This window comes from Sciurus vulgaris, assembly GCF_902686455.1.
Source record: "Sciurus vulgaris genome assembly, chromosome: 2".
Lineage (NCBI taxonomy): Eukaryota > Metazoa > Chordata > Mammalia > Rodentia > Sciuridae > Sciurus > Sciurus vulgaris.
In genome coordinates, this window is record NC_136462.1 from 178,484,792 (window position 1) to 178,510,619 (window position 25,828).

Here is a 25,828-nt window from a genome sequence, read left to right on the forward strand (position 1 = left end):
CCTGTGTTGTCATTTGGTTTAAATAACTTTATTTTCTTTTGTTTTATTTTTCTCATCACAGGAGCCATGCATGTTCGTTTCTAGAAAACAAAGAGCAGGGAAAAATTAAAGTCACAGGTAGACCCACTACCCAGAGACAGCTGCTGTCCCTGTGTGGGACCCTGTCCCACCAGTCCATTTCTTTTCTCCATGTAACTTTCTGTTCTGTTTCATGATACCAGTTTGGTTTTATTGTACTGTGTGTTGGGCTGGGGTATAGCTTGTGTCTCTGACATTACCTCTACCATACTAATCGCCTTTTTTTTTTTTTTTTTTTTTTTTAATTTATCGAGGTTTATTTTCCCAATAAAACTTACACAGGCTCAGTGTTGAAAACCTGGAAAACACAGAAAAGTAAAAAGGGGAAAACAGCAATCATCCAAAACCCCACTTCCAGAGACAGTCACAGTTTCCCTTTGGAGGTGTGTCCTTCCGCGTTCTTCCCGTGCATGGTTTCTCCATGGCTGTGACCACGTGGTGTATTCAGTCTGTAGCTGCTTTTCTCACTCACATTGATAATATCATGAGCATTTTCTCATGTTACTGCAAACTCTCCTTGAACTTTTTTTTTTTTTTTTTAATATATATAGTTGTACTATTTTCTGGGGCTGGAGGTGTGGCTCAGTCGTAGAGTGCTGGCCTAGCATGCCCAAGGCCTAGATTTATCTGGTCCCCAGCACCTAAAAGAGAGAAAAAAAATTTTTCAACCTAAGGGAAGAAGATACAAATGAGCCATAGTCTCCCCACATATAGTTTTTTGTGGCTCTGTTACAGATAGACATAGAATTGTATTTTTTTTTAATATCTTAAGTATATTTATCAACTCTACAACTCTCACCATGAGGTATTTTTTTATACCACCACAGTCCAATACACTTGATTCTTTTTAACAGCTGCTCATGGTCCTGTTATTTGATGTACACCTGAGGATATGTGTCTCTTTTGGAGTATCAAAAGTGTGCTGCTGGGAACATCTTCCTGCACATAGTTTGGCTTAAAGTATTTGGTGCTGGCACATATTTTCCTCAAGCCTATCTGCAGTTACCAGGTCAATCAGAGGCTTATTTTATAATTGGACAGATAGGACCAAATTGCCCTCCAAAGGGGCAGCTTTCCATTCTCACTGGCAGTGACAACTGTTGGCTTCCCTGAACTCTCCTCTGCGTTAGCAAGCAGCTACGTTTTTGGGTTTCGACAAATGAAGCAATTGCATCATTTTTCATGCCTGTTTCCTACTGCATCGCCCTCTCACTGTTCCATGATAACTACTGTTTTTAACGGTTTCAGAATATGCCCACAGGCAGATATGCCACAGTCGACTCACAGTAGCCCCCTCACTTCAAACAGAAAATGTCATTCTGATTTTTACTCTTAAAAATAAGGATGTGCCAAATAGCATTGCTGTTCACTGATTTTTTTTTTTTTTTTTTTTTTCCTGGATCTGGGTGCATAGCTTGCCTTGGTTTGTAGCATACCACCCTCAGGGGCCCCATCTTGTCTGTTTCCCCCACTTCACCCCTACGTCCACCTCCATTTCCCACCTTCATTCCGGTCTCACCGGAGGTGCCTGCTGTCATGTGTCGTGTGGTGTTTGTGTCTGAGCGAGTCGAGCTGCTGTATGTCGAACTGTGCGGTGCATCTCCCTCGGCTTCCTTCTCCTCCCTGTGCCTCAGAGGCCCCGTGGCTCTGGGCTCTGCGAGCCCACTGCTTCTCACTTTGCTTTGGGCAGATTTCCGAAGTCTCCATTGTGCTCAGTGCAGGAAGACACCAAGTCCTTTGCTTCAAGACCTCCTGTGTTTAGGATTTAGGATTCTTTCCTTAGGCTGGAGGCCTCCAAAAGGAATTTCTGAGGGGTGAACCATTTTTAAGGCATGGCTCTAATTGCTCAGCCAGCTCTCCTCTCTGGGCAGGAAGCCCCACCTGCCTTGTGCCAGCAGACAGCCAGGCTCTTCCCTGTGCCTCTGCAGTGTCCACATAGAGGTTTCTGAAAGGCGCCTGTGGGACAGTGCCGTCACCAGGCTCCCCGGAAGCTGCAGCCTGAGCTGGGTGGTTGGGGGTTTAACAGCAGAAGAGCCTGCCACACTGGCTTTTCCGCCTCTCCCTCCCACTCCTGGTTGGGGTACTAGAATCTGAAACTGCAATGTACATTTTCAAAATTTTTCCTGAGACCACAGCATATCCATAGTCAAGCTCAAAGCATCCTGTCCAGGTGACCAGGTGTGGTTAAGGCTGGTCTCTGTCACAAGTTCCCACTCTGGCTCTTCCCTGACTTTGACCCAGTGACATTCAGACAAACCAGTGAAATCCCTTCGAGTCTTGTGTTTGTGTGCTCTACCTTGACCCCAGAAGGCATTTGCCCACGAGTCTCCCTCTCTCAGATCTGTGAGTATAGTAGATCCTTTCATTTCATATGCCTTTCTGAGGGACTTACTGCCTGGTTTAGAATGTTCCCTCTTGTCCCCGGCTGTATTATAAATGGGGATGTCCCCCTTGCAGAGAATCCTTAAGGATCATTCCAACACAGCCAGGAGCTCAACGCTCAGAGGCGTGTGAAAGTGCAGGATCAGTTACGTGGAGGTCCTGGAGGAGGTCCCTGCGCAGTACATGGGGACCCACATGGGAGGAGTTCCCAGGGAGCAGGTGAGAGGAAGGCCCCCCAGGGCAAGGGCCTGCACTGGAGGTCAGTGCAGAGAACACAGGCATGAGGGGAGGGGATATCATTGTCATTGGTATATTTAATGTCACAAGGGCACAGTCTGGGGAGGGCTGGAAGGGGAACTTGTGTAGGACTCAGCCTTATCACACAGGTGCACCTGTCACCTGGGCAGGGTGCTCACAGTCTATTTGTGGAGATGTTGTGACATCAGGAAAATATGAAGTTTGAAAAACACAGCAGCATTTCTCAGTGTCATAGCATTTCCTTTATCCTGTCATTTACCCGTTGCTTTGAGGCAGCTTATCAAAATCCAGTGGCATGAGAAAGAGAAGGGTGAAGAAGAAAATTGAAATAGTATTGATAAAACAAGTCCTGGGTGAGGACATTACCCAGACCCCATGGCCTCAAGACTTGTATTCTTGCCAGAAATGGACCATAGCTGTGGCTCTGACTTTCTAGCAGCCAAGCACAAAACAGAGTGCGACTTGGTGCTCAGTTCCCATGTCCACATAGTCAGCCACTGGAGCTCACAAGTGTGGCCTAAACGAGCTTTTTCCCTTGGGGCCCACGTTGGAAGAATGCTGTAGGGCGCAGCACATGTCTAGATGAGGCCTGATCCAGATGCCTGCAGGACGTGTCCGTAGGTCTTTTCCTGTAGCAGTCACGTTGCCTGGCACCGGACCGCTCGTCCAGTCAGTCCTCCTGCATTTATTAGTGCCTGCTACATTGGGCCCTGTGCTGGGGACACCATACCCAGATAAATGGCCAACTGCCCCACCTTTAAGGAGCATCTTGTTAAGTGGTGGAGACAGACAGCAGTCACGTAGATAGATGTGAAGTTAAAGCTCTAAGAGGGCTGTAAAGACAAGGTCCCATGGAGACAGGAAGCACAGAGAACCAGCCTAGGGTGAACCCCCACTGCTGCCCACACCTCCAGCTTAGTCCACCTAGCTGCTTGACCAAACACCCAGGAGTCTTCCTTGTCCCCGCGTCTCTCATCCTTCACAGCCAGTCCCTGTGCACTTCCTGCAGTTCTGATCCCAGAACAGATCTGGAGTCTTTCTGCTATTCATCACTTTGCCCCATGTCCCCCAGTGCCAGGACACTATCTTCCCTGTGCTGGATTTTGCAGGGTCCTCCTCACTCACGGGGCTCTCCACTTCCACTCTTGTCCATCAGGGTCCCTGTTCTGCATAGCAACAGAGGAATCCTCTCAGGCCATCAGGGCATGTCACAGTCCTGCCCTCAGCCCTCCAGTGCTGACCTGTCTCACTTAGGTGAATCTGAAGTCATTCATGGTACTGCAGGATCTGGCTCCCTCCTGTCTCCCTAGCCTCACCTCCCGACGCTCCCTTGTTCCTTCAGCTCCAGGCTTATAAGCCCTCACTATTCCCTGCACGACCTTTTCACCTCCCTTCCCTCCACCTCAAGTGCTCTTCCCTGAGCATCTCCACAGCCTGCTCCCTCACTTCGAGGTCTCTGTTCCAGCGTCCTCTCTTCCGAAGGCTTCCCCTGACCACTGTGTGAAATAGCAGCTGTCCCGTTAGTTTTTCATTACTGTGACCAAAATACCCAACAAGAACAACTTAGAGGAGAAAATGTTTATTTTGGTCTCACATTTTCAGAGGTTCAGTCCATGGTCAGCCAACTCCATTGCTCTGGGCCTGAGGTGAGTCAGAACATCATGGTGGAAGGGCAGGGTAGAGGAAAGCTACACAGCACATGGCAGCCAGGAACAGAGAGAGCTCAGAGAGCCAGTGAGAAAATAAAATCCCCAAGGGTACGCCCCCAGTGAGCTGCTTACTCCAGCCCCACAGCCCCCTACAGTTCTACCCAGTGTTCCACTTAATCCATCGAATGGATTAATCCATTGATGAGGCTACAGCTCTCATAAACTAATCATTCCACCCCTGAACATTGCTGCAATGGATATCACGTTTACACCACCATGAGCTTCTGGGCAGGGGACACTTATATCCAAACCCCCTTCACTTAACTCCTTGCCCTGCTTTGCCTTGCTTAGTGCCAGCATACCTAACAGTACGTCATATATCATTGTTTCTTTTGAGATTCTTTCTCCCTCGCTGGCACATGAACTCAGGGCGGGCACATCACCCTGTTGCTAGCTGGTGTTATGTCCCTGGTGTTCAGCACAGCGTCCTGCATGGAGGGTAAACCAGTAAATGTCCACTGAGTTCCTGGGGGAACTGCCACACTTGGGCTAGGAAGGAGGAATAGGGCTGGCCAAGTGAAAGGAGAAGAGCCGCCCAGGAGCACCAGCCCAGGTGGCCCATGAGGGACAGTGTAGCAAAGCCAGCCTGACTGGGGCACATCGCGCAGGAGCAGTGAGGTCTGCAGTGGTCACCAGGTGAGGCCACTGTAAGGGTTTAACCAGGGGACTGCCATGTTCGGGTTGGCATTTAAGTAGATTCCATAGCAGACTTACTTGAGAGCAGCAGCCAGTGTCCCCGCCCTCACAGAGGAGCACGACGTTCCCTCCCGCAGATCATCCCAGCAGAATATCCAGCCAAGATGCAACAAGTGTGGAGCAATGTGACGAGCCTTCCATGGCCCCAAATTAACGGGTGATGCTTGAGTTCAGGACATTTGACAGACAATATATCTGTTTCACCCGACAGTAAGGTGGCCAGGAGACAGCTGTCAGGGCCTGCTGTCCTAACCTCCCCCACCAGTCACCAGGAGGAGTTCTCAGTAGAGTTGACATGGAGAGGGGAGCAGGGCGCCCAGATGCTTTGCAACTAGCATGATCCTGGCTTTGATGGCCGCTCTGTAGGGGCTCCCAGGATTTTTGAGCAGGAGAAGGAAATGTGGAAGAGCAAGTCCTGCAGCTCCAACAGCTCTCAGGTTTCTGTGCTCCAGATCCCCTGTCCAGGCAGGACCCCTGCAAGACTCTGGACACGGACAGTAATTGCCTGTCTCCAGATAATGGAGTCACATTCATACACCTCGAGACTCCTTTGGGAGGTACATGGTGGGGCTTGAAGTCCCACCATTTTTTCCCACAGCTATAAAAAATAGGAGTGTTCTGGTATTGTCTGAGGTTTCTTCCCAACTCTTCCCTGACTCCAGGGGCATGAGATCAACCTCCAGAAGAGAAGCTGGGACTCTAGTTTCCTTGTGGCCACAGGCAACCCTAACTTCCTGTTTCTTTTTGTATTTCTGCCTCAGATATTCTCCCAGGAGTACATCAACCTCTTGCTGTCCATGTATTTCTTCGTGCTGGGAATCCTGGCGCTGTCCCACACCATCAGGTCAGAAGGCATCTCTGCAGCATATGAAGCAGCTTTCACAGGAGCCAGAACAGGGTTTTGGATATGAACCTTTGGTGTCATTCAGAGCCAGGTTTGAATCCTGGTTCAAAAACCCAAGGGAATCTTTTCCCTTGTGTCACACTAAAGGTGGCTGAGGACTAGAACTGTAACATGTCAGGGCTACAGTGTCTTTCTAGGGGCCTATAAAAGTACCCATGGATATTTCCCACTGCCGCTGTTGTTGGGAAAGTTGTTTGCGAGCAGTAACGTCCTGGTAGTTGTCACTGCTGAGACGAGTAATGCCAGGTGCTGTGGCCTGCCAAGCACTAGCCTTGGCTCCTGGCGCATTGTCTTTTTGAAGCAGTACAGGGAGAGATTAGGAGGGCAAGCTCTGGAATCTGCCTACCTGACTTTGAATCCAGATTCTGCCACTTAATAGCCCAATGACCTTGGGCAAGTTATTTAATCTCTCTGGCCTCAATTTCCTCACCAGGATGGTAGAAGATAATAATACCTTCTTTCTGGGGTCATGTGGAAAGCTTTTAGCTTGGTTTTTTGCACTTAATATGTTCAATAACTGTTAACTTTGTTGTTATTATCTGTGTTAACCTACCAGAGAAACTTATGTTTAGCTTTTGCTTTTAATCCTGGGTTATAGTCAGGGAAACAGAGGCTCAGAGAAGTTAAGAACTTTGCTCTGTTCAGGCGTGGTGGCGCATGCCTATAATCTAAGCGACTCAGGAGGGTAAAGCAGGAGGATCACAAATTCAAGGTCAGCCTCAGCAACTTAGTGAGACCCTGTCTCAAAATTTTCTAAAAAGGACTAGGGAGGTAGCTCAGTGGTAAAGCACCACTGGCTTCAATCCCTTTTCCAGGGGGCAGTGTTGGGGCACTATTCTGGTGGTACAGCAGATAAGCAACACAGCCAGGATTCAACCTCAGGTCTGTGTGACCCCAGAGCCCATCTTCTTGCCACCGCCACCCTGCTCAGATCACCTGTTCCTGTCTGTTCTGTGGGGATAAGTGATCTGGACCAGTGTTCCTCAGGACGAGGAACTACCATTGGCGGCCTCCTCTGTGCAGGACTAGCCTGTACACTGCAAACATTTGGCATCCATGATCTGCTCAATGAGTGGGAGTCGTACAGCAACAGGCTGAGAACCACTGATAAGGTTGAGCAGTGGTGCAGACCAGGAAAAGTTCTCAGAAGGAAGGAAGTCAGCTTGAACTCAGCTTTGAAGGGTAGGAGGACTGGAAGAGGTGCCAAAAGAGGCCACGCCAGGAGCCAGAAGGTCCATGGACTTTGAAAGATCACTGTCAGGATATTCCCAGAGTCGTCAAGGGAAGGAGCAGGGTCTGCCTCTGAACACCAGGCTGAGCATGGCCTGACTTCTGTGGGCATGCTGATGGGACAGTGGCAGTCAGAACATGGGCTCCAGAGGCACCCTGGGACCAAGGCCTTGCTTTGCCAGCTTTGTAATTTTCTTAAGTTATTCAAGTCTCTGAGCATCAGTTTTTCCACCTATAAAATAGAGAGACTACCAGACTCTCCTCACAGGTGCAGGGAGGATCAGAGTGGCCACTGTGTGCAGCTTGCCCAGGGCCCATGCCAGACACTCGGGGTACAGAGAAGCTGGCCCAGGGTTACATACCTGGGACTTCAGCTCTGGTCTTAAGGCCGAAGTCAGTGTTGTCTTTGCCTACACTGATCCTTACCCCAAAAACTGATATTCTAGCCAGCTTGGGAGAGCTAGGTTTTTTGTTCTGAAAAACTAAGGTCCAGAGAACCTAGCAAGAGTGTCAGGACAGACCTGTAGTCGTGATGAACCTGGGGAAGGGGGTGGGAAGCAGTCATTCCAGGCACAGAGTCCCCTTCTTTCCCACTCTGTGAGGACTCTCCCCAAAAGTCTAGCTTACCCCACCCCCCAGCCCAACTGCCACCACACAGAAAGGGAATCCAATATATTTTGAAAGCCACTGTTAGACCAGGTGCTGAGGAATTATTTAACTTTATCTCAGCAGTCCTGCAAGAAAGGTCATTACTCTATCCAACTGCCCAAGCAGAGTGTTTGGAAACTATCATTTTGATACCAAAGACTCTTTTTTTCATTTAGAACAAAAACTGAGAGATATTGTCCCATATTTCTTATAGATTAGCCAATTTTCTCTTTGTCTTCTAACCAATTCACTATTGTAGTGATGGATATTGTCAACGGAAAAACCAAAAGAGTTAGGTGTGGTGGCATATGCCTATAATCCCAGTTCCTCGGGATGCTGAGGCAGGAGGATTACAAGTTTGAGGTCAGCCTCAGCAACTTAGCAAAATTTAAAATAGGAAGGGCTGGGGTATAGCTCAGTGGTAAAGTGCTTATCTAGCATGCATAGGGCCCTGGGTTCAATTCCCAGCACTGCTAAAAAGAAAACCATCAGCTTTGCTAAAACTGCATGTGGTAAAATTTGTTAATGATCAGGAACCAACAGAGAAATTGTTTTCTTAATAAAACTTAGAGCAACAAAATTTGACCTGGGAAAATTAGATGTTGTTAAAAATATTGGATGTCTATGGGTAGAAGGGTGCTTAACATTCAGGGTCAGAACTGTCCACTGAAAAATCTGATAGGGACCAAAGACTGTCAGATGAATGAAAATGTTATTGTAAACTGTACATGGAAAAGAAATGAATCCAATGAAATTATTTTTGGAAATAATTTTTAATAAAAAGGGGAAATACAATTAATCATATTTTTTAGAGAGTTGATCCAAAGATTCAATTGATTGTTCTTCAATTAAGTTGAATTTTCTTTAAGACCTCCTCAAAGAAAGTCACAATATTAGAATTTCAACAAGCTGTTTATATCTACAAACTTAAAAGAGCCAGACCTTCCTCAGGACTCACATAAGGTGCAAAAGTTCAAGTCAGGGAAATGGAGCTCAGAGGGCTGTGTGACCACCAGGATTTGCAGCTGTTAAGGACAGAGTTAGGTTCTGAGCCCCAGTCTGACTCCAGAGCCAATGTTCTTAACAGTTTGGGCCACAGTGAGGGGAAGGGAGCCTTAGGGAGGATGGACCTATGGCGTGCTGAGGAGAGGTCTGCGGAAGGGCTCTGAGAAGCTGAGCCCCAAGCCAGGGCAGCCCAGGCTGTGCGTCCCTCAGGATCTCTCCACCCATCGCAAACCTCCGAGAACAAACCACAGCTCCCCATATTGGGGAAAGGCGGGGATCACAGCCTACCTTCAGCCTTCTACAGTCAGCAAAACTCAAGCCCTAGCCAAATCCCAGGCATTCCTGGCCAGGAGAACTTGGGCTTATTTCTTGTCACCTTTGGACTAAGCTTAATGCCTCACCCAGCTACTCTGGGAAGAGAGAAGGCCCAATCTGCCACCCCAGGGGAAGCAAACCACATCAGCAGTTTCACTAACCCTTACCTTCCACTCCCAGAGAAGGACACCAGGATGTGGTTTCTTAGCAGGAAGCAGTGACCTTTAGGTTTGATGTGAGCCATCAAAGACCAGAAAGCATTTCTGCCTACTACAAAAGTGCATTCGGAGTTGTTCAACAAGCATTTACTGCATGCCTCCCAGACACCGTGGCTAGCTGGATGGGTAGAGATGATAATGTGGGGCCCCTATCAAGTTCATAGACTCACACCAGCAAGATCATGTGACTTCCCTCATGTTATGTAGTACTGGGGATTGAACCAGGGACACTACCACTGAAGTACATTCCAGCCCTTTTTATTTTTTTTTTTATTCTGAGAGCCTTGCTAAGTTGCCCAGACCAGCTTCTCAATCCTTCTATCTCAACCGTGAGTGGCTGGGATTACAGGAATGTGCCACCATGCCCAGCAGCCCATCTCTGCTCAGAGTAACAAAGACCTGAGTCTGTGGGCCAGTGGTATTCCTCAGTGGTAAAGCACTTGATTATTGTGAACCAGATCCTGAATTCAATCCCCAGCACCAAAAATAAAAATTAAAAAAAGACATCAGCCTAGAGACTTCTTCTTACTTGAAGTTGAAGCTGCAGATAAGCTTACAGGGTGCCAAGCATTCACTTAATTCTTTTAATAATCCTATGAGAAAGATATTGAGAAGAGTTGCACAGAGCAGTTAAGTCACTTTCCCAAGTTCACACTGCTGTCATGTATGAGAACAGAGATTTGAATCTATGAAGTGTGGCTGGCTGCGGCATCCATGTTATTAACCATCATACTCTCCTGGTTGAGAAGTGCAGCACCAAGCTCCCAAAGAAGAGGCCAGTCTGGGGTGAAGGCCTTAGCTCCTCAGGTTACCTTCCTGCCCACATCTGCACACACACCCTGATAGTAGACACAGCCAAAAGTGATTCTGCCAACTGAGCTGAAAGTAGCTTCTAGTCTCATCCATCCCAGCTCTGCCTCCCACCCCAAAGCTGTGCTGTGGAAGCCGCTTCCTGACCCCAGGCCCATGCCCACCACATCTTTACAAGGCCTCTCATCATTCACACCTCAGTGGGGAAACTGAGGCCCAGAGATGACTCTTGAATCCTTTCTTCTCTGAGCCACCAAGCTGTTAAAGAGAGCTCCCTTATCCCTTACCACTGTGACCTGGGCATCTCCTACCTCCCTCAGCTTACTTGTTAGTTGGGATTTGCCTTCCTCATTACCAACTTGATCTGATGTCACATGCTTTCGAGCTGAGGCTCTAGAAGAGTGCACCAGGACCAAAGCTCACAGTTCCTCAAGATCTCTGCTGCAAGACCCAGTGCTGGGCTAAGCCTTTCGATTATCTGCCTTCTATCTTCACACAACCACTTGAGACAGGTGGTATTATGATCCCTACATACAGGTGAGGAGACTGAAGCCCAAGAAGACAGCCACTGAAGTCGGTCTCCCAGGATCACACCGCTGGGGTGTGACAAAGCAGGCTTCAGGGCTGGGCTGCCGGGGCTGGTAGCCGCTCCACAGTATTACCAACCCCAAGACCAGACTGGGCCAAGAGGCCTTTGTTTGCTTTATTGCTCTGAAGATAGTTACGGAAAACAACATCTGTTCCCTGCCTGGCTGGGAAGTGGGGCATGCTGGGTAATCGTTGAGGCCAGGCTAGTCTTGAGCAAGAGAGGCCTCATGGAAGAAGTGAATATGAGGGTGATCCTGCCCTGGGGGCCATGATTCATCTGGTGGATCAATTCCAGCTGTATTTGTAAAATCTCAGGCCTGTTGCTGGAGAGTAGGATAGCAAATTCTGGAGCGGGGTGGGGTGACTGTCAGGTCATCCTACTTGGTAGGTCTGGAAAGAAGTCCAGGAATGAGCTTCTTGACAAGGGGCTCTCGTATAGGTGGTGTGTGGGCTAGACTTGGGAATCCCTGACTCATCCTAAAACTGTTTCACACACGTCTTTCTGCCTCAACTTTTCTATTTGTGTGGTGGTAATAAAAGAGGCAGTACAGAAGTCACTAGCAGTTCAGTTTGAATTTCAGCTCAGACCCTGGGCAAGTTACACTCTTAAGAGCCTGTGTTTTCCCATCTGTAGAGTGGGAACAGTAACACCTACCTAAAAGGGCAGCTATGAGGGTACCAGGAAATACAGCTTTAAGTGGGTCTTGGTGGGGGTTATTAGAGCCGTGGTTGCCCATGGGGGCTCTGTTTGCCGACCTGCTTTGTCTTTCCTTCCAGCCCCTTCATGAATAAGTTTTTTCCAGCCAGCTTCCCAAATCGACAGTATCAGCTGCTCTTCACACAGGGCTCTGGGGAGAACAAGGAAGGTCAGTGCTGCCCACTTTCCCCTGTGGTACGTCTTGGGTGTCTTCCCTTCCACTCCCCTTTGTCTCTCTTCCAATATTGGGTTCTTCAGTAGTGTACGGGATAGAAGAAGCCGGCTGTGGAATCTCATGGCTTAGTTCATTTCCCAGCTCTGCCACCACCTAAACCTGGGACTCCTGGGGAACGCCTTACCTCCCTGAGCACTGGGTGTTTTTGTTGGCTTATTTCTTTCCCCTCCATCTGTAAAATGACAATGATAAGTTAGCACCTTCCTCATAGGCACAATTATTAGGACTGGGAGTAAATGATGAGTGTAAAGCACACTGCCTCGCACACATAAGCATTCAGTAAAAGCTGACTATCAGTGACCATTTTTATAGTGTTTATATTTAGTGTGATTCTGGCCACCTAAAATTTTGGAAAAGGGGTTCCACAGCCTTTTTTTTTTTTTTTTTTTTTTTTTTTTTTTTTAATATGAAAACTATGGGGACATTAGGAGAGGCTGGGATTAACAGGTTATTTACAGCCTGGGTTCAAATACAGTATAGCAAGATCATCAAAGGCTTGACCAAACGGAACGGAAGTGCACGCATGCGCACACACTCTCACAAAATTCTAAGCTTGTAGAAGGTATCGCTTTCTTAACTAGTGCCTAGCGCATTCTGCTTTGTCCCTAGGAAGCAGCGATGTTGTATGATTCCTTTCTGCATCTCTAGGGCATCTGTGCCACACAGATGATTGTTGGGGTTTTAAAAGCTAAGCTTGCAACATAGTCTACAGTGTCCCAAGCCCCATCTTGTCTCAAGCTCTGCCATACTCAGTGGTAACCCCCGGGCCCGGGATGTCTACCATCCCTACTCACTGCAGCCACAGGGAAGGAGGGGCATCCCTGTCATGGGCCCATTTAGCTACAGGGGGCAGCCGGAAAAGTTGACAGGAGCGGATCAGTCCGGTGTCCAGTTAGGAAGCGACAGGCGTGCCCCTGAAATCTTCCGTCCACCTGACTGACTGGCATCATCTCTCCTTCCTGCCCACGCCCCGCCCTTTCCGCTGCCCCCACCGGAGAGGAGTCAGTAGTGGGAAGAACATCCGGGCAAGCGCTGACGTGGGGTTCAGAGCGGCGGAAGCAGTCCATTTAATGGGGCCGTAAAGCACTGCTGACTGGCCCGTCTTCCGGTTAGCGACAACGGCTGCGACCGTCCGCAACCAGCCTTCCTGGAGCACGGAGATCGTCGGACCTTGGCCGAGTCTCATTTTTTTCCCGTTGCTGCCCACCCCAGTCGACACCCCTTCCTTCATCTTGGATCATGTTCAAGAAATTTGACGAAAAGGAAAATGTGTCCAACTGCATCCAGTTGAAAACTTCAGTTATTAAGGGCATTAAGAACCAACTGATAGAGCAATTTCCAGGTATTGAGCCATGGCTTAATCAAATCATGCCTAAGAAAGATCCTGTCAAAATAGTCCGATGCCATGAGCATATGGAAATCCTTACGGTAAATGGAGAGTTACTGTTTTTCAGACAAAGAAAAGGGCCTTTTTATCCAACCTTAAGATTACTTCACAAATACCCTTTCATCCTGCCACACCAGCAGGTTGATAAAGGAGCCATCAAATTTGTGCTCAGTGGCGCAAATATCATGTGCCCAGGTTTAACTTCTTCTGGCGCGAAGCTTTACCCCGCTGCGGAAGATACGATTGTTGCAGTCATGGCAGAAGGAAAACAGCACGCCCTGTGTGTCGGGGTCATGAAGATGTCTGCAGAAGATATCGAGAAAGTCAACAAAGGAATCGGCATTGAAAATATCCATTATTTAAATGATGGGCTGTGGCACATGAAGACGTATAAATGAGCCTTAGAAGGAATGCACTTGTGCTAAATTATGGATATTGTGTCGTATATGTGTTTGTGTCTGTGTGTGACAGCATGATGACAATGCCTCTGTGGTTATGCTGAATAAATTCAACAGATGCCTCAAAAACAAAAAAACTAGGGTGCTCTTACCACAGAGGAGAAAACAAATTGGGGGACACGCAGCAGTCTGCTGCACTTGAATCTGGAAGGAGTGACTGCACCCTGTGACCCTGGGCAACCTCCACCACCTCCCTGGGCTTCCTCATTAGGAAGCTTGGAAGCAACTGAGAATGGGTCTGACATCAGGATGTCTACCCGGGGGCTCCCTCCTGCCTTTTCTGCAGGCCTCTATCTCTTACCTTCTTCTTCCTCTGCTAGTGAACTAGGGCTGCCAATAACCTTGATTCCTTTGGTAGCAAAGTAGAAAGATTCCAGAATGAACTAGGACCTTGCTAAAGGCCTGAGCTCAGTGACAGCTGGCGTTGATTGAGCACCTGCTGTGTGCCCCGCACTGTGCTGAGGACATTGTAGGGACAGACTCACTCCCACAGCAGCCCTATGAGGGAGGTGCTGTTGCCGTTTTTACAGATGAAGCTCAGAGAGGGAACTGCTTTCCCTAGGGTCACCTAGCTACCAGTGGCAGAGCCTGTGCATTCAGCACCAAGGACCACTTCCCACTGAATCCGTATCAAACCAGTATTCTCTCTGGGTATCTTTTCCCTTCTCTAGAAAATTAAGGGGATTAGGGGAAACTCCAATGAGCTCTCCCCGTTATAATACTCTTGCCAGTCTGGGGCAACTACGGCTGAGCCCCTGGGCCTGTGGGCCTCTAACAGTGCCCACAGTCAAGCCCTCCTCTGTCCAGGGGCTGAAAGGTGGGAGGGGCAGCCCCGCCCTGGGGAGTGGACTTACCTGGCCTCTCTGCCCAGAAATCATCAATTATGAGTTTGACACTAAGGACCTGGTGTGCCTGGGCCTGAGCAGCATCGTTGGTGTCTGGTACCTGCTGCGGAAGGTAAGTAGCTAGGCTTGAGCAGAAGGGGAGGCTGGGGTGATCAGGGGCACAGCGAGCTGGCCTCACCCCTTCCTTTCCCCAGCACTGGATTGCCAACAATCTTTTTGGCCTGGCCTTCTCCCTTAATGGGGTGGAACTTCTGCACCTGAACAACGTCAGCACCGGCTGCATCCTGCTGGGTGGACTCTTCATCTACGACGTCTTCTGGGTGAGTCAACCAGGACACCAAGAATGTCCACCTTTATACCTCCCACCTCCCTATTCCTCTGCCTCTCTGGCCCAAGTGGCAGTTGTCTGATGGAAGTCAGTACCCCAGAGCAGGTCCTCTCTGGGCCCATCTGTGATGCAGTCAGCAGGCACAGTCTGCCCCTTACCAAGAGCACACTCAGTGCTTAGGGCCTTCCACTCCGACTCATGTCTTCCTCTCGGGGGCCCTAGCAGGAGTATAACTTAATCCCACATTTCTATAACAAAGAGTTGAGGAGAAGGGTGGTACAATGCTGGAGAATGGGCCCATCAAGGTCCCTGACCTGGAGGACAATCTGTGCTCTGGCTTCACACCAGCCCTGGGCTTCTAGACCTACACACTCACTCTGTGAGGCACCACTAAGGGACTAAGGTCATCCTGGCTCAGACACCCTTTCCCTGGCCCCAGATGACCGCTTCTCCCCTGCTTTGGGTAGCACCCAAGGTTGTTATCTCAGAAGGGACAGAACCCTGAACAGACAGGCTGCCTGGCTTGGGCAGAAACCTCTGAAGTTCCTCTTTGTTGCTCAGAACAGTAGGTAGCCACCTTGCTCAACTTCAGATCTGCTCTGGAGTCCCTGCCAGCCCCCTGTCCCATTCCCCACACATCTCAGGCAGCAGCACATTCAGAAGTCCAGAGACAGCTGTTCTTTCCCACGTAGCCCCTCAATTCCCTTCAGACTCTTCTCTTCTCCTTCCAGGTATTTGGCACCAATGTTATGGTGACTGTGGCCAAGTCGTTTGAGGCACCAATAAAATGTAAGTGATCAACCCCACAATGGGGAACACCCTCTGCCTTCTCCAGTTGGCTTATGGTCCCTGTTTTGGTCACTACTTCTCCCTTATCTCCTCACATCCCTTTTCCACCTCCAAGATCTCATGGGTCTCTCCCACCTAGTTTCCTTCTCTTCATGGATTCTTTCGGCTGTGTCCATGAGCAGCTGCTTTCTGCCCAGGCCCTGACCTTGGGCTGCTTGGTAATGGTGCAGTGTGGTGGGAAATCAGCAGAAATGGGATCGAGGTGTCCAAACAGCCTGTTGTGGGGCATGCAGGGGCTTCCCAGAATAGGAGACCTCTGTGCTGAGACCTGAGAACCGTGTTGTCTGTCCCACATCTCACACAGCCTTCGTTTTGTTTTTCAGTATAGCCATTTTTCATAAGTATTTAAGAATCGAGTTACAGGGGTTCGACTGGGCTGGTAGCCCCATGATAGAGCACTTGCGAAGCATGCATGATACCCTGGATTTAATTCCCAGCATGGCAAAAAAGAGAGGGGAGTCCCAACTATTGGCATCCCTAAAGAAGGGGACAATTTGGTTATACTACAGCAAACCCAAGGGTACAAAGTGTCAGGGGTGGGTCAGTGACCTCAGTGGAGTCACCACGAGCCAGGTTACTTGGTTCTCCCATCCCACCATTCTCCATTTGTCCACCTGTCACTCGGCTCGTCCCTTTGTGGTCCCTAGATGAAATGGTATTCCTAGCATTGACTTCTCACACAGCCAAGTCCAGAGGCACAAAGGAGAAGCTGTGTCTCATCAGGAAGGTGTACAGCCACTGCAGCCTCCTTCATGTTTCACTGACCAATATTGGGACTTGGACAGACCCAAGTCCAAATCGTGCATCAGACAGGGGGATGGAAAAAGCATGACTAGCTTGAAGTCTCAGCCCTAGACTAACCACAAATCAGCCTCCAGGGTCCCGAGACTCCGAAGGGGCCAGAACCAGTCAGACATGATAGCAAGGAAGGAGGGGTAGCACTGGGCAGGTGGTCAACAGGCCCCAGGCCTGTCCTCTCCAAGACCAGGGGGCAGAGCATGACTTGGCTTCCTCCAGAACCAAGTCTATAAGGGGAAGGAGGGCTGTTCTCTAGAGAAAGGACACAGAAACTGGGCAAGCCAAATGACATTCATGCCCCACAAGCTATGATGGGTGAACCCAGGGGTGTGGGAGCCCAGCGATCCCAGCCGGGATGTGAGGAGCAGCTTTCCTGGGTCATGAAGGATAAATGCTCATTTACCAAGCATGCAAGGGCAGCATGGGTGGGTGTTTGAGAAGAGTGTCTCGCTTCAGCAAAGGGCTAGAGGCAGGAAAATGCATGGGAGACCTGGGAGCAAAGAACCACAGAGGCACAGAGGAAGTGTGGCTGAGTTCAGCGGAGCAGCGGGGAAGGGGCTGGAAAGAGGGAGACAGGCCAGATTTGGAGAAGCCAGGATGCCATGCCTAAGAACTTGACACTGCCCATTAGGCAGTGAACGAGCCATTGTAGGGCTCTGAACACAGAAATGATGCTTTCATGTTTAGTTTCTGGTACTTAGAATCTGATTTTCTAGATTGGGGAAATCTGTTGTCTTGAGGGTTTTTTTGTTTGTTTTTGCAGTGCTGGGGATCAAACCCAGGGGCACCCTACCACTCAGCTACATCCAAAGCCCTTTTTATTTTTTTTATTTTGAGACAGAGTCTTGCTAAGTTTCCCAAACTGGCCTTAAACTTAACCATCCTCCTGCTTTAGCCTCCTCCTGAGTAGCTGGAATCATAAGCATGTACCACTGCACCTGGCCTGGATCTTGTGTTCTTGTAGTGAAGCTCCGGAGCTGAATGCTTAAGAGCACACGCTGGCCAGGCACAGGAGTGTGTGTAGCACCAGAGGCTGAAGCGTAGAGTCGCTTTAGCTCAGGCATTCAGGGCCAGTACGAACAACACAGTGAGACCTCATCTTCAACAAGCACACTGGCTGGGCTCGAGTCCCGTCTTTGCCACTTGCTGCCTCTCCAAGTCCTGGCTTCCAAATCTGTAAAATTTGCCACCACTCCAGACTGGGAGAGTCAGATGAGGAAGTCTGCAAATCATGGTGCACTTTACATTCAAGGAGGGAGACAGAGACAGACAGGGCAGCTCCGTGTGCATTCAGGAAGCGCATGCTTAGCCAGAGTCCTGAGGGCCCCTTGTTGCCCAGAGCTGAGTCGTGTAAACACCCCTAGACACAAAGGCAGGAGGAATTCTGGAAGCAGATTGTCCTTGTTGGCATAGCCTACACCACACTCAAAGCCCCACACAGGGTCAGGGCTGGCGTGGAGTAGCAGTCAGTACTGTGTGTGCAAGCCGGCTACTCCTCAGTGCTACCATGGGAAGGCTTCCGCTGGCATACCGAGTCCGCAAGTGAGGAAGCCAGGGCAGCTGAGTGACCCGTGCAGTGAGACAGCGGGTCAGGAGACAGTCCACAGCCCGCACAGAACTGCTTCCCCACTCACAGGCCCAGTGATGAAACCCAGATACAGCTGCCACTTGCTGTCCCTGGACACAGGGAGGCATTTCTCTGATCAGTATTTATCCAAAACCACTGCGGCAGGATTCTGAATAAGGAACTTTAAGCAAGGAATTTGCAGTGGTGTGGCCTTTTCTCCCTTGGCACATAAAGAGCCCTTAGCCCAGGCTCACACTGCTTCAGAACAAGGACCACCATCTGTCCACACTCCTGTTGTCAGTTGGAAAACCTTTGCATGTCAGAACTGTGTGGCTCTTTTATCTTGTACATACTGGACTTTAGGATCCATCCCATTGAGCCAAAGGATTCTAAAACTGTGAAAAGGCATTGAAATAGTGTGGCATGTGAGTTATAGGGCAATAAAGGCATTAAACCTTCAGCCTAGGTGACCCCAGGTTTCTTCCCACTCTAACCAGCTGTGTTTCCAGATGGAGACATTGCCGGCAGGCCTGTAATCATCAGCCCCCTGCCCCCAAGAAACAGATGTGTGTGTTTCGTACCGTGGGGGTGGGGGCTGGGAGTCTCAGTAAGCTGGGCTCCAGCCAACTCCTCCCATCCCTCTCTCTCCCCCTGCAGTGGTGTTTCCCCAGGATCTGCTGGAGAAGGGCCTCGAAGCGGACAACTTTGCTATGCTGGGACTCGGAGATATCGTCATTCCAGGTGAGTGCTGGGGTGTGGCTGTGGTGCAGGGGGTGGAGAAAGTATTTTCTAGAACGAGGAGGAGTACTGTGAAACAGACAGCCTTACTCTCTGGGAAAGGGCACAAGAGAAAAGTCAGCCCAGGGTTTGGTGAAGGATTCCACCTCAGTGCACGTTTGTGGAACGTGGGTCATGTGCCAGGCCCTGTGCAGAGCCCTGGGCGGATAACAGCAAGCAAGACTCTCCTTACGGAGGGCAGACACAGTGGGGCACACCTGAAACCCAGAGCTCCAGAGGCTCAGGCAGGAGGATCACAAGTTTGATGCCAGCCTCAACAACTGAGCAAGACCCTAAGCAACCCTGTCACAAAATACAAAATGAAAAGGACTAGGGACATGGCTCAGTGGTGGTAAAGCACCTCTCAGTTCGATCCCCAGTACAAAAAAAAGGAAAGAAAGAAAGAAAAAGAAAAATGCTATCCCCACAGAGCCCTGGTCCAGTTACATCTAACTCAAGAACTACCAAAATAAGACTGGGGAGGTAGCTTAATGGTAGAGCACCTTCCTAGCATGCAAAACCCCTTGGGTTCAGTCCCAGTTCAGTACTGCCCCCCAAAAATAATAAAATAAATGTACAACGTTAAGACTAAGATACACTTTGGGAAAAAAACCCATCCTGTGAGTCTTAAAGGAACCTGACACCTCTCATGCATACATATCCCAGTGTTTCCAAGGATTACAGATGTCCTAGAACTGCCAAGCCCCCTTGCTCCCCCTCCCCTGTACTGAGAAGCCTCAGAGAGCATACCCGCCATGCGTAGAGATGTAGGCCTGCATACTCTGATGCACAGACTGGCCTTTGAGCCCTCTCTCGCTCGCTCTCTCTCTGCCTGTGGGTGCTCGTCAGTGTGCCCGTGGATGTGGCACAGGGGCCCGTCCACAGTTGCACACACGGACATACATCCCTCACATTGTCAGCTTGCCTCACTCTGGGGCACCAGATTCCCAAATTCCCAGTCCAAAGACAGGACAGAGCTGCGCTTCCATTCGCGACTCTGAAGGCTTGGATGCCACTGTACACAGACCTGGGCTAAGTGAACACTGGTGGCCATATTTGTTCCCCTAGGATCAGGTTCAGAACTGAAGAGGGTTGGAAGTCAGAGGGTTGGAAGCCCGCTAAAAAGAAGATGACACAACAGTTCCCACTTTGGAAGTAATAGCACATAATTACCTAGGATGTTGTGGGTGCTTCTGTTTGTGATTCTTTTATCTCGTGGCAGGTGTGGGTGAAGCAGAGGCTTGCCCTGTTTCACCAGTGAGGAAACACACTCAGAAGTGAAGGGACTGTTAGAAATTAACACGCTTGTAAGCCAAATTCAGAAGGTCAAGGATCATGTTTTCTCTTGTATATGGAAGCTAGACAGGATAAAGGAAAAGAAAGGTGGGGGAGTCTTATGAAAAGCAATGGAAGACCTGTAGAGGAGAGGAAGAGGGCCAGGGGAGGGTGAGGGAAATACTGGGGAACAGTATTGACCAAATCGTGTTGTTATGTCCTGAGCATATACAATTATGTAACACTGAGTCTCACTGTTATGTGTAATTATAACGCACCAGCCGGGTGTGGCGGTGCACACTATGATCCCAGCGCACTCTGGAGGCTGAGGCAGGAGGATCACGAGTTCAGAGCCAGCCTGAGCAACTTAGTGAGGCCCGAAGCAACTCAGAAAGACCCTGTCTCTAAATAAAATACAAAAAAGATCTGGGGATGTGGCTCAGTGGTTAAGCACCCCAGGGTTTAATCCCTGGAACCAAAAAAATAGATAAAATAAAATTATAACACACCAGAAAAGAAGAAAAGGCTACACTGTTGGGACTGTACTTTTGATGGTAATAACAATAACTAGAGAACAGTCATGACAACTGCCAGTTGTCAAGCACCTGCTGTGCACCAGGCACTGAGGCAGGTGCTGTCTGTATGTCGTCTTTACTGCTCCTGGCAGCCCTGTGAGGAAGAGGGTTCCATTTTACAGATAAGAAAACTGAAGTTCAGAGTTGGTTCCCCTGCCTCCAGCCATGGGGGTCCAGGGGCATGGACTGGAACTTAGGTATTTCTGTAATTCTCAGGGCTGTGAGGCAGGGTGACTGCTTCCCCAGGAACCAGGAGAAAGCCTTGCAGTGAGGCATTTGGCTCACCAGGCGATGGCCTGTCACAAGCATCCCCACAGACTTCCCCAGTGTCCTTTTTGGTCACAGTTCTGGGCTTCCAGCAGGCACAGGATATCTGCATGTCTGCCCCTCCCATTTCTATATATATCCACAAATCTGTCAGCAGCCACAATAAATGTAAGTCGATCACGCCCTCACAGAGCCCGGCAGAGCCTTGTCATGGGGACCTGATGGACTGTTAAGAATGAAAGTCCACTCTCTGTGGAACATGCCTGCACGCCCAGTGACTCAGGAGGCAGAGGCAGAACTGCAAATTCAAGGCCAGCCTCAACAAATAAGCAAGGCCCTAAGAAATTTTGTAAGACCCTGTCTGAAAATTTTTTTTAAAAAAATTTAAAGGGCTGGGGATGTAGCTCAGTGGTAAAGCACCCATGGGTTCAAACCCCAGTACCAAAAATCCTAGCAGTGGGACCCTGGGTTAGATAGAAGACGTTTGTAGAATTCAGCCACCAGAGGGCGCAGAGTTTTGCCTCTTCCTTTTCAGAAAGGCAGCGTTGGTCTCACTGCCCACCACCTCCCTACTCAGAGGCTTCACTGAGGAGTAACTCATTTCCCTCTATCTTTTGTTTACTTATTTATTGATACTAGGGATTGAACCCACGGGGGCTTAACTACTGAACCATACCCCCCCAACCCTTTTTATTTATTTTTTTTATTTTATTTTGAAACAATCTCACTGTTGCTTAGGAACTTAGTATGTTAGAGAGCCTGGCCTCAAACTTTTGATCCTCCTGCCTCAGCCTCCCAAGTCACTGGAATGATATGATTCAGCTCATTTTTCTCTTTTAAAGTAATCCTATGGGACTAAGGATTAGTAGTTCAGTGTGGAGCACTTGCCTAGCAGCACAAGGCCTGGGTTCAAATCCCCAGCACTGCAAAACACACACACACAAAAAAAAAAATCATGGTTGTTACTTGGTGCTTCTGATTATCTTGAGAACTTACCCTCAGCTAAATGAGCCTCCACCTCTGCCCTATATGATCCTGAAGACCAGCGAGGGAGGCATACAGATGCCGTGGTGTGCGCAACGTGAAGGCTGAGGCAGCTGACTGTATCTCAGGACTTACAGGCTTCTGGGGTGGGGGCTTGGCTTTGAACAGAGTAGCTAACTCTCCTCTCCTGAGCTCCTGCAGAGCCTCCTGGTGGTCTCTTCCTGCTCCTGCTGTCCCCCTCCAGCCAGGCAGCTGCACAAGGACTCTTTTTCAAAATCTGTTTAGGGGCTGGGGATATAGCTCAGTTGGTAGAGTGTTTGCCTCGCAAGCACAAGGCCCTGGGTTCAATCTCCAGGACCGCCAAAAAAAAAAAAAAAATCTGTTTCGATTATTCTCCTGCCTATGACTCTTTCAATGTGTCTCCAGCTCAGGATGTAGATCCAGCTCATCCCCATAGCGCCTGGAGCCTTGCCTGACTGGCCCAGCCCTGCGTCCGCTGCCCCGGGCTGCAGCCTTCCTGGCCTTCAGCCCCTACCCGCTCCCCTGCAAGGCCCACCTGAGAGAAGCCCGCCTTCGTCCCCCTCTTCCACCAGCAGCACACCTTCTCTGACCAGGAAGCAGCCCTTCGCAGTTAGAAGCCTCCCTGGTCTTTGTCTCTATTGGAAGCACGGCCTGTTTCCCCTGCTCCTTTGGCTGAGCTCTGAGAGCGTAGTGTCCGTTGCCTGTAGTGCCCGGTGCTTAGTAGGTGGTGAGCAAACACTGGAACAGGACCCAGTGTGACAGCACGGTGCTGTGAGACGCCCAGCCGATTACTCCCAGGCCCGAGCAGAATGCCAGGTCTCCTTACTCTCCGAGGTTGGAAACGGAAGCTCCCCGGCACCTGCAGCATCAGCCACACCCTCGACCCCCAGTAACTGCTCCTGATGGGGAACCCCAGGTTGGGGGCCAGGCCCTGTCCCGTGTTCGCTCTCGACCCTCCGCCCCTGCTCCCCTCTGACCCTGGCTTTCTCCCGCAGGGATCTTCATCGCCTTGCTGCTGCGTTTTGACATCAGGTAAGCGCGGGAGGGCCTGCTATGGACTAGGGTTCTCCCAGGATTCTCCAGCGGCTTTCCGGAGCCCAGAGGAGGGACCTGAGGGGACCAGACCCTCCACCCCCACAGCAACCAGGGCAGTTCTGATTTCCTCTACATTCTGAAGCTGTAAGCATGTCAAGAGCCCACAGCCAAAAGTTATTTTGTTTTTGTTTTTTTTTAGTTGAGAATCATAAGCCAAGAGATTTAACCCTAAAAAGGTCCTGGTGGTACTTGTAGTGCTTTCTCTATGTGTACCCTTGGCAAGTGGCCTGGCCTTTGTGAGCCTCGGGTTTCTTATCCTTAAGTTAGTGATAAACGAGTTCCAACCTTAAGTTACCCTGCTGATGAAGAGAGGGTGCTTGGCACAGACTGGCCTTGGTGGCTTGGGGGAGGTCAGCTGTGGTCATCATCATTGTCCTCATCCTCATTTATCAGCCTGGGATCAGGTCACCATGTCCCGGGTGCTGGGGCTGTCCCCTGCCCTTTCCTTACTGAGATTCGTTTCAGCCTCACGTAGAAAGTGAACACCAGGGCTAGGTGAGTGGCACAGGCCTGTGGTTCTAGCAATTCAGGAGGCCAGGACAGGAGGACCGCAATGAAGGCCAGCCTCAGCAACTTAGTGAGACCCTTTCTCAACATGAAAAGGGCTAGGAATGCAGCTCAGTGGTAGGGCACCCCAGGTTCCATCCCTAGTACCAAGGAAAAATAGAACCCAAGGGAGAAAAGGGGGCCAACCTGGGTCACCAGTTAGAACAAAAGGCGGTGTGGGAGTGACAGCACCTGGGCAGCTGGGCCTCCTGCCAGCGCGGGTGCACGCTCAGTCCTCCCAGCCAGGGCTTGCTGTGTGTGCACTCAACTTGGAGGCGGTTTGTGAATTTTTCTTAATCTCCTCACACCCTGTAATTGCAAAACAGTGTAAATGACGATCTCAGTGCCAGCATCATTGAGATTCTGTTCGGGGGCGAGGCACAGTAGCGCATGCCTATAATCCCAGCAGCTCTGGATTGTGAGTTCAAAGCCGGCCTCCGCAACTTATCAAGGCCCTAAGCAACTCAGCAGGACCCTGTCTCAGAATAAAAAACAAAGGGCTGGGGACGTGGCTCAGTGGTTAAGCACATCCCCAGTACCAAAAAATAAAGGAGATTCAGCTTGGGGACTAGGAGTGTAGCTTAGTAGCAGAGCACCTGCCTGCCATGGCTCCTTCCCCAGCACCACAAAAGAAATATCCAGTTTTCACAGGAAACAGCTGTTCTCCACTCCCAGACCAGGAGTGCTGGGTTTTGTGTAGTGCCAGTGGGCCTCCCAAACACACAGCTTCCGGCCAGTGTGTGAGTAGAGGTACCTGTGGACCAGCCAGTCCTACTCCTGCTGTCCTGAGTTAGCACAAAGAGAAACCCACAAGGGCTGGGGAGATAGTTCAGCTGGTAGAGTGCTTGCCTTGCAAACACAAGGCCCTGAGTTCAATCCCCAGTACCGCAAAAAAAAAAGAGAGAGAGAGAGAGAAACCCACAAGAGTCCCTTGGCTCATGTGCTGCAGACATGCTCAGCAGCCAGCACCTCAAGGACAGAATTCCTTCCCAGCTGGGCTGTCAGGGTAAGCATGCCCTCGGAGTGGTTCCAGAATCAGTGACTGTCCCAGAGGGAGTCACTTGTACCCCATCGCTCATAACAGCATCGCTGTCGATGTAGCTCAAGACTTAAAAGCAACTGGAGCGAGGAGAGCGGGGAGTCGGGAGCACCCATTCACTCCACTCAGATGCTACCTGAGCCTCGAGTACTTGGTGGGCACTGTTCCAGGTGCTGAGGACACACAGAGGTTATGTAGCTGGCTTGTGAAGGAAGTCAGGTAAAGGCAATGCCAGATTGAGTATGATTCATACATGCTGAAGGGAACCTTGGATGAGTCACCTCCAAGAAGCCACTGGCATACAGCCGGATTCTGTTTAGTACCCACAAATAGGTTGCTGAACCGTAGCATCTCCTGCACTTAAAAGTAATAACTTGCCTGTGAGGTTTGTCCTATTATTTCTGAGAGCATGAACTGGGGATGGGATGTAGCTCAGTGGGAAAGTACCTGCCTAGCATGAGTGTGACCCTGGGCTTGATCCCCAGCACTGATCCCTCCCCCCAAATTAAAAGGATCCACTTGTATCAGATTCACCTCAGTTGTTTTCCAAAATGTGGATTCCATGGCCTTGCCCTAGGCTTATTAGATCACCCTCCCCGCTGGGTGTGGCAGCAGATGCCCGAGATCCCAGCAACTGAGAACTGAGGAGGCTGTGGGCAAGAAGTTTGTAAATTTGAGACCAGCCTCCACAATTTAGCAAGATGCTGTCTCAGAATTTTTAAAGGGCTGGGGATGTAGCTCAGAGGTAAAGCACCCCTGGGTTATGTCCTGGTAGGAAAAAAAAAAAAAAAAAAGTGACCCTCCCTGAGGACTGAACGTAGAGCCCGGCTTTTTTTTTTTTTCCTTCACAAGCTTTCTAGATGATTTTTCGTGTTAACTAAACTCTTCGAGTCACTGATCTGAGTCACGGTATTTGATAGTCACACCACCAAGGGGATGGGCACGTGGTTGTCCTATTTTGCAGATAAGTAAACTGAGGCTGAGAGAAAGAAAGTGACTGGTTCAAAGACACTAGCTGGGGGCTCGGGTGGAGTGCAGCCAGAGCTCCATCAGCCCCGACCCCAACCCCCTCCTGGGGGGTACTGCGGCCCCACTCCTGCGCTAACCCCCTTTCTTCCCTTGCCCCCTGGAAGCCTGAAGAAGGACACCCACACCTACTTCTACACCAGCTTCGCCGCCTACATCTTCGGCCTGGGCCTCACCATCTTCATCATGCACGTCTTCAAGCATGCCCAGGTGAGCCA

The 25,828-nt window shown here is 49.8% G+C and overlaps 2 protein-coding genes across 6 annotated transcripts in view; both read left to right on the plus strand.

Moving 5' to 3' along the window:
• The window catches only part of HM13 (histocompatibility minor 13), a 43,974-nt gene that overhangs the window by 9,705 nt on the left and 8,441 nt on the right, over window positions 1–25,828 (plus strand). For 3 of the 5 annotated variants that reach the window (XM_079128295.1, XM_079128296.1, XM_079128297.1), the window contains exons 3-10: window positions 5,885–5,967; window positions 11,619–11,707; window positions 14,490–14,575; window positions 14,658–14,783; window positions 15,523–15,580; window positions 18,663–18,746; window positions 22,900–22,936; window positions 25,718–25,820. In XM_079128295.1, coding sequence (XP_078984421.1) covers window positions 5,885–5,967; window positions 11,619–11,707; window positions 14,490–14,575; window positions 14,658–14,783; window positions 15,523–15,580; window positions 18,663–18,746; window positions 22,900–22,936; window positions 25,718–25,820 — 666 coding nt within the window. Of the gene's footprint in view, window positions 1–332; window positions 462–5,884; window positions 5,968–11,618; window positions 11,708–14,489; window positions 14,576–14,657; window positions 14,784–15,522; window positions 15,581–18,662; window positions 18,747–22,899; window positions 22,937–25,717; window positions 25,821–25,828 lie in introns of all 5 variants that reach the window. The other 2 variants (XM_079128293.1, XM_079128294.1) reach the window with 1 other exon arrangement.
• On the plus strand, window positions 11,714–13,881 carry MCTS2 (MCTS family member 2). Its single transcript, XM_079128398.1, has one exon. The coding sequence runs from the start codon at window positions 13,013–13,015 to the stop codon at window positions 13,556–13,558; it is 546 nt and encodes a 181-aa protein (XP_078984524.1). The 5' UTR covers window positions 11,714–13,012; the 3' UTR covers window positions 13,559–13,881.

Bases quoted from the DNA above. Each gene is read 5' to 3' on its own strand.
- MCTS2 (XM_079128398.1), top strand. From the start codon at position 13,013: ATGTTCAAGAAATTTGACGAAAAGGAAAATGTGTCCAACTGCATCCAG.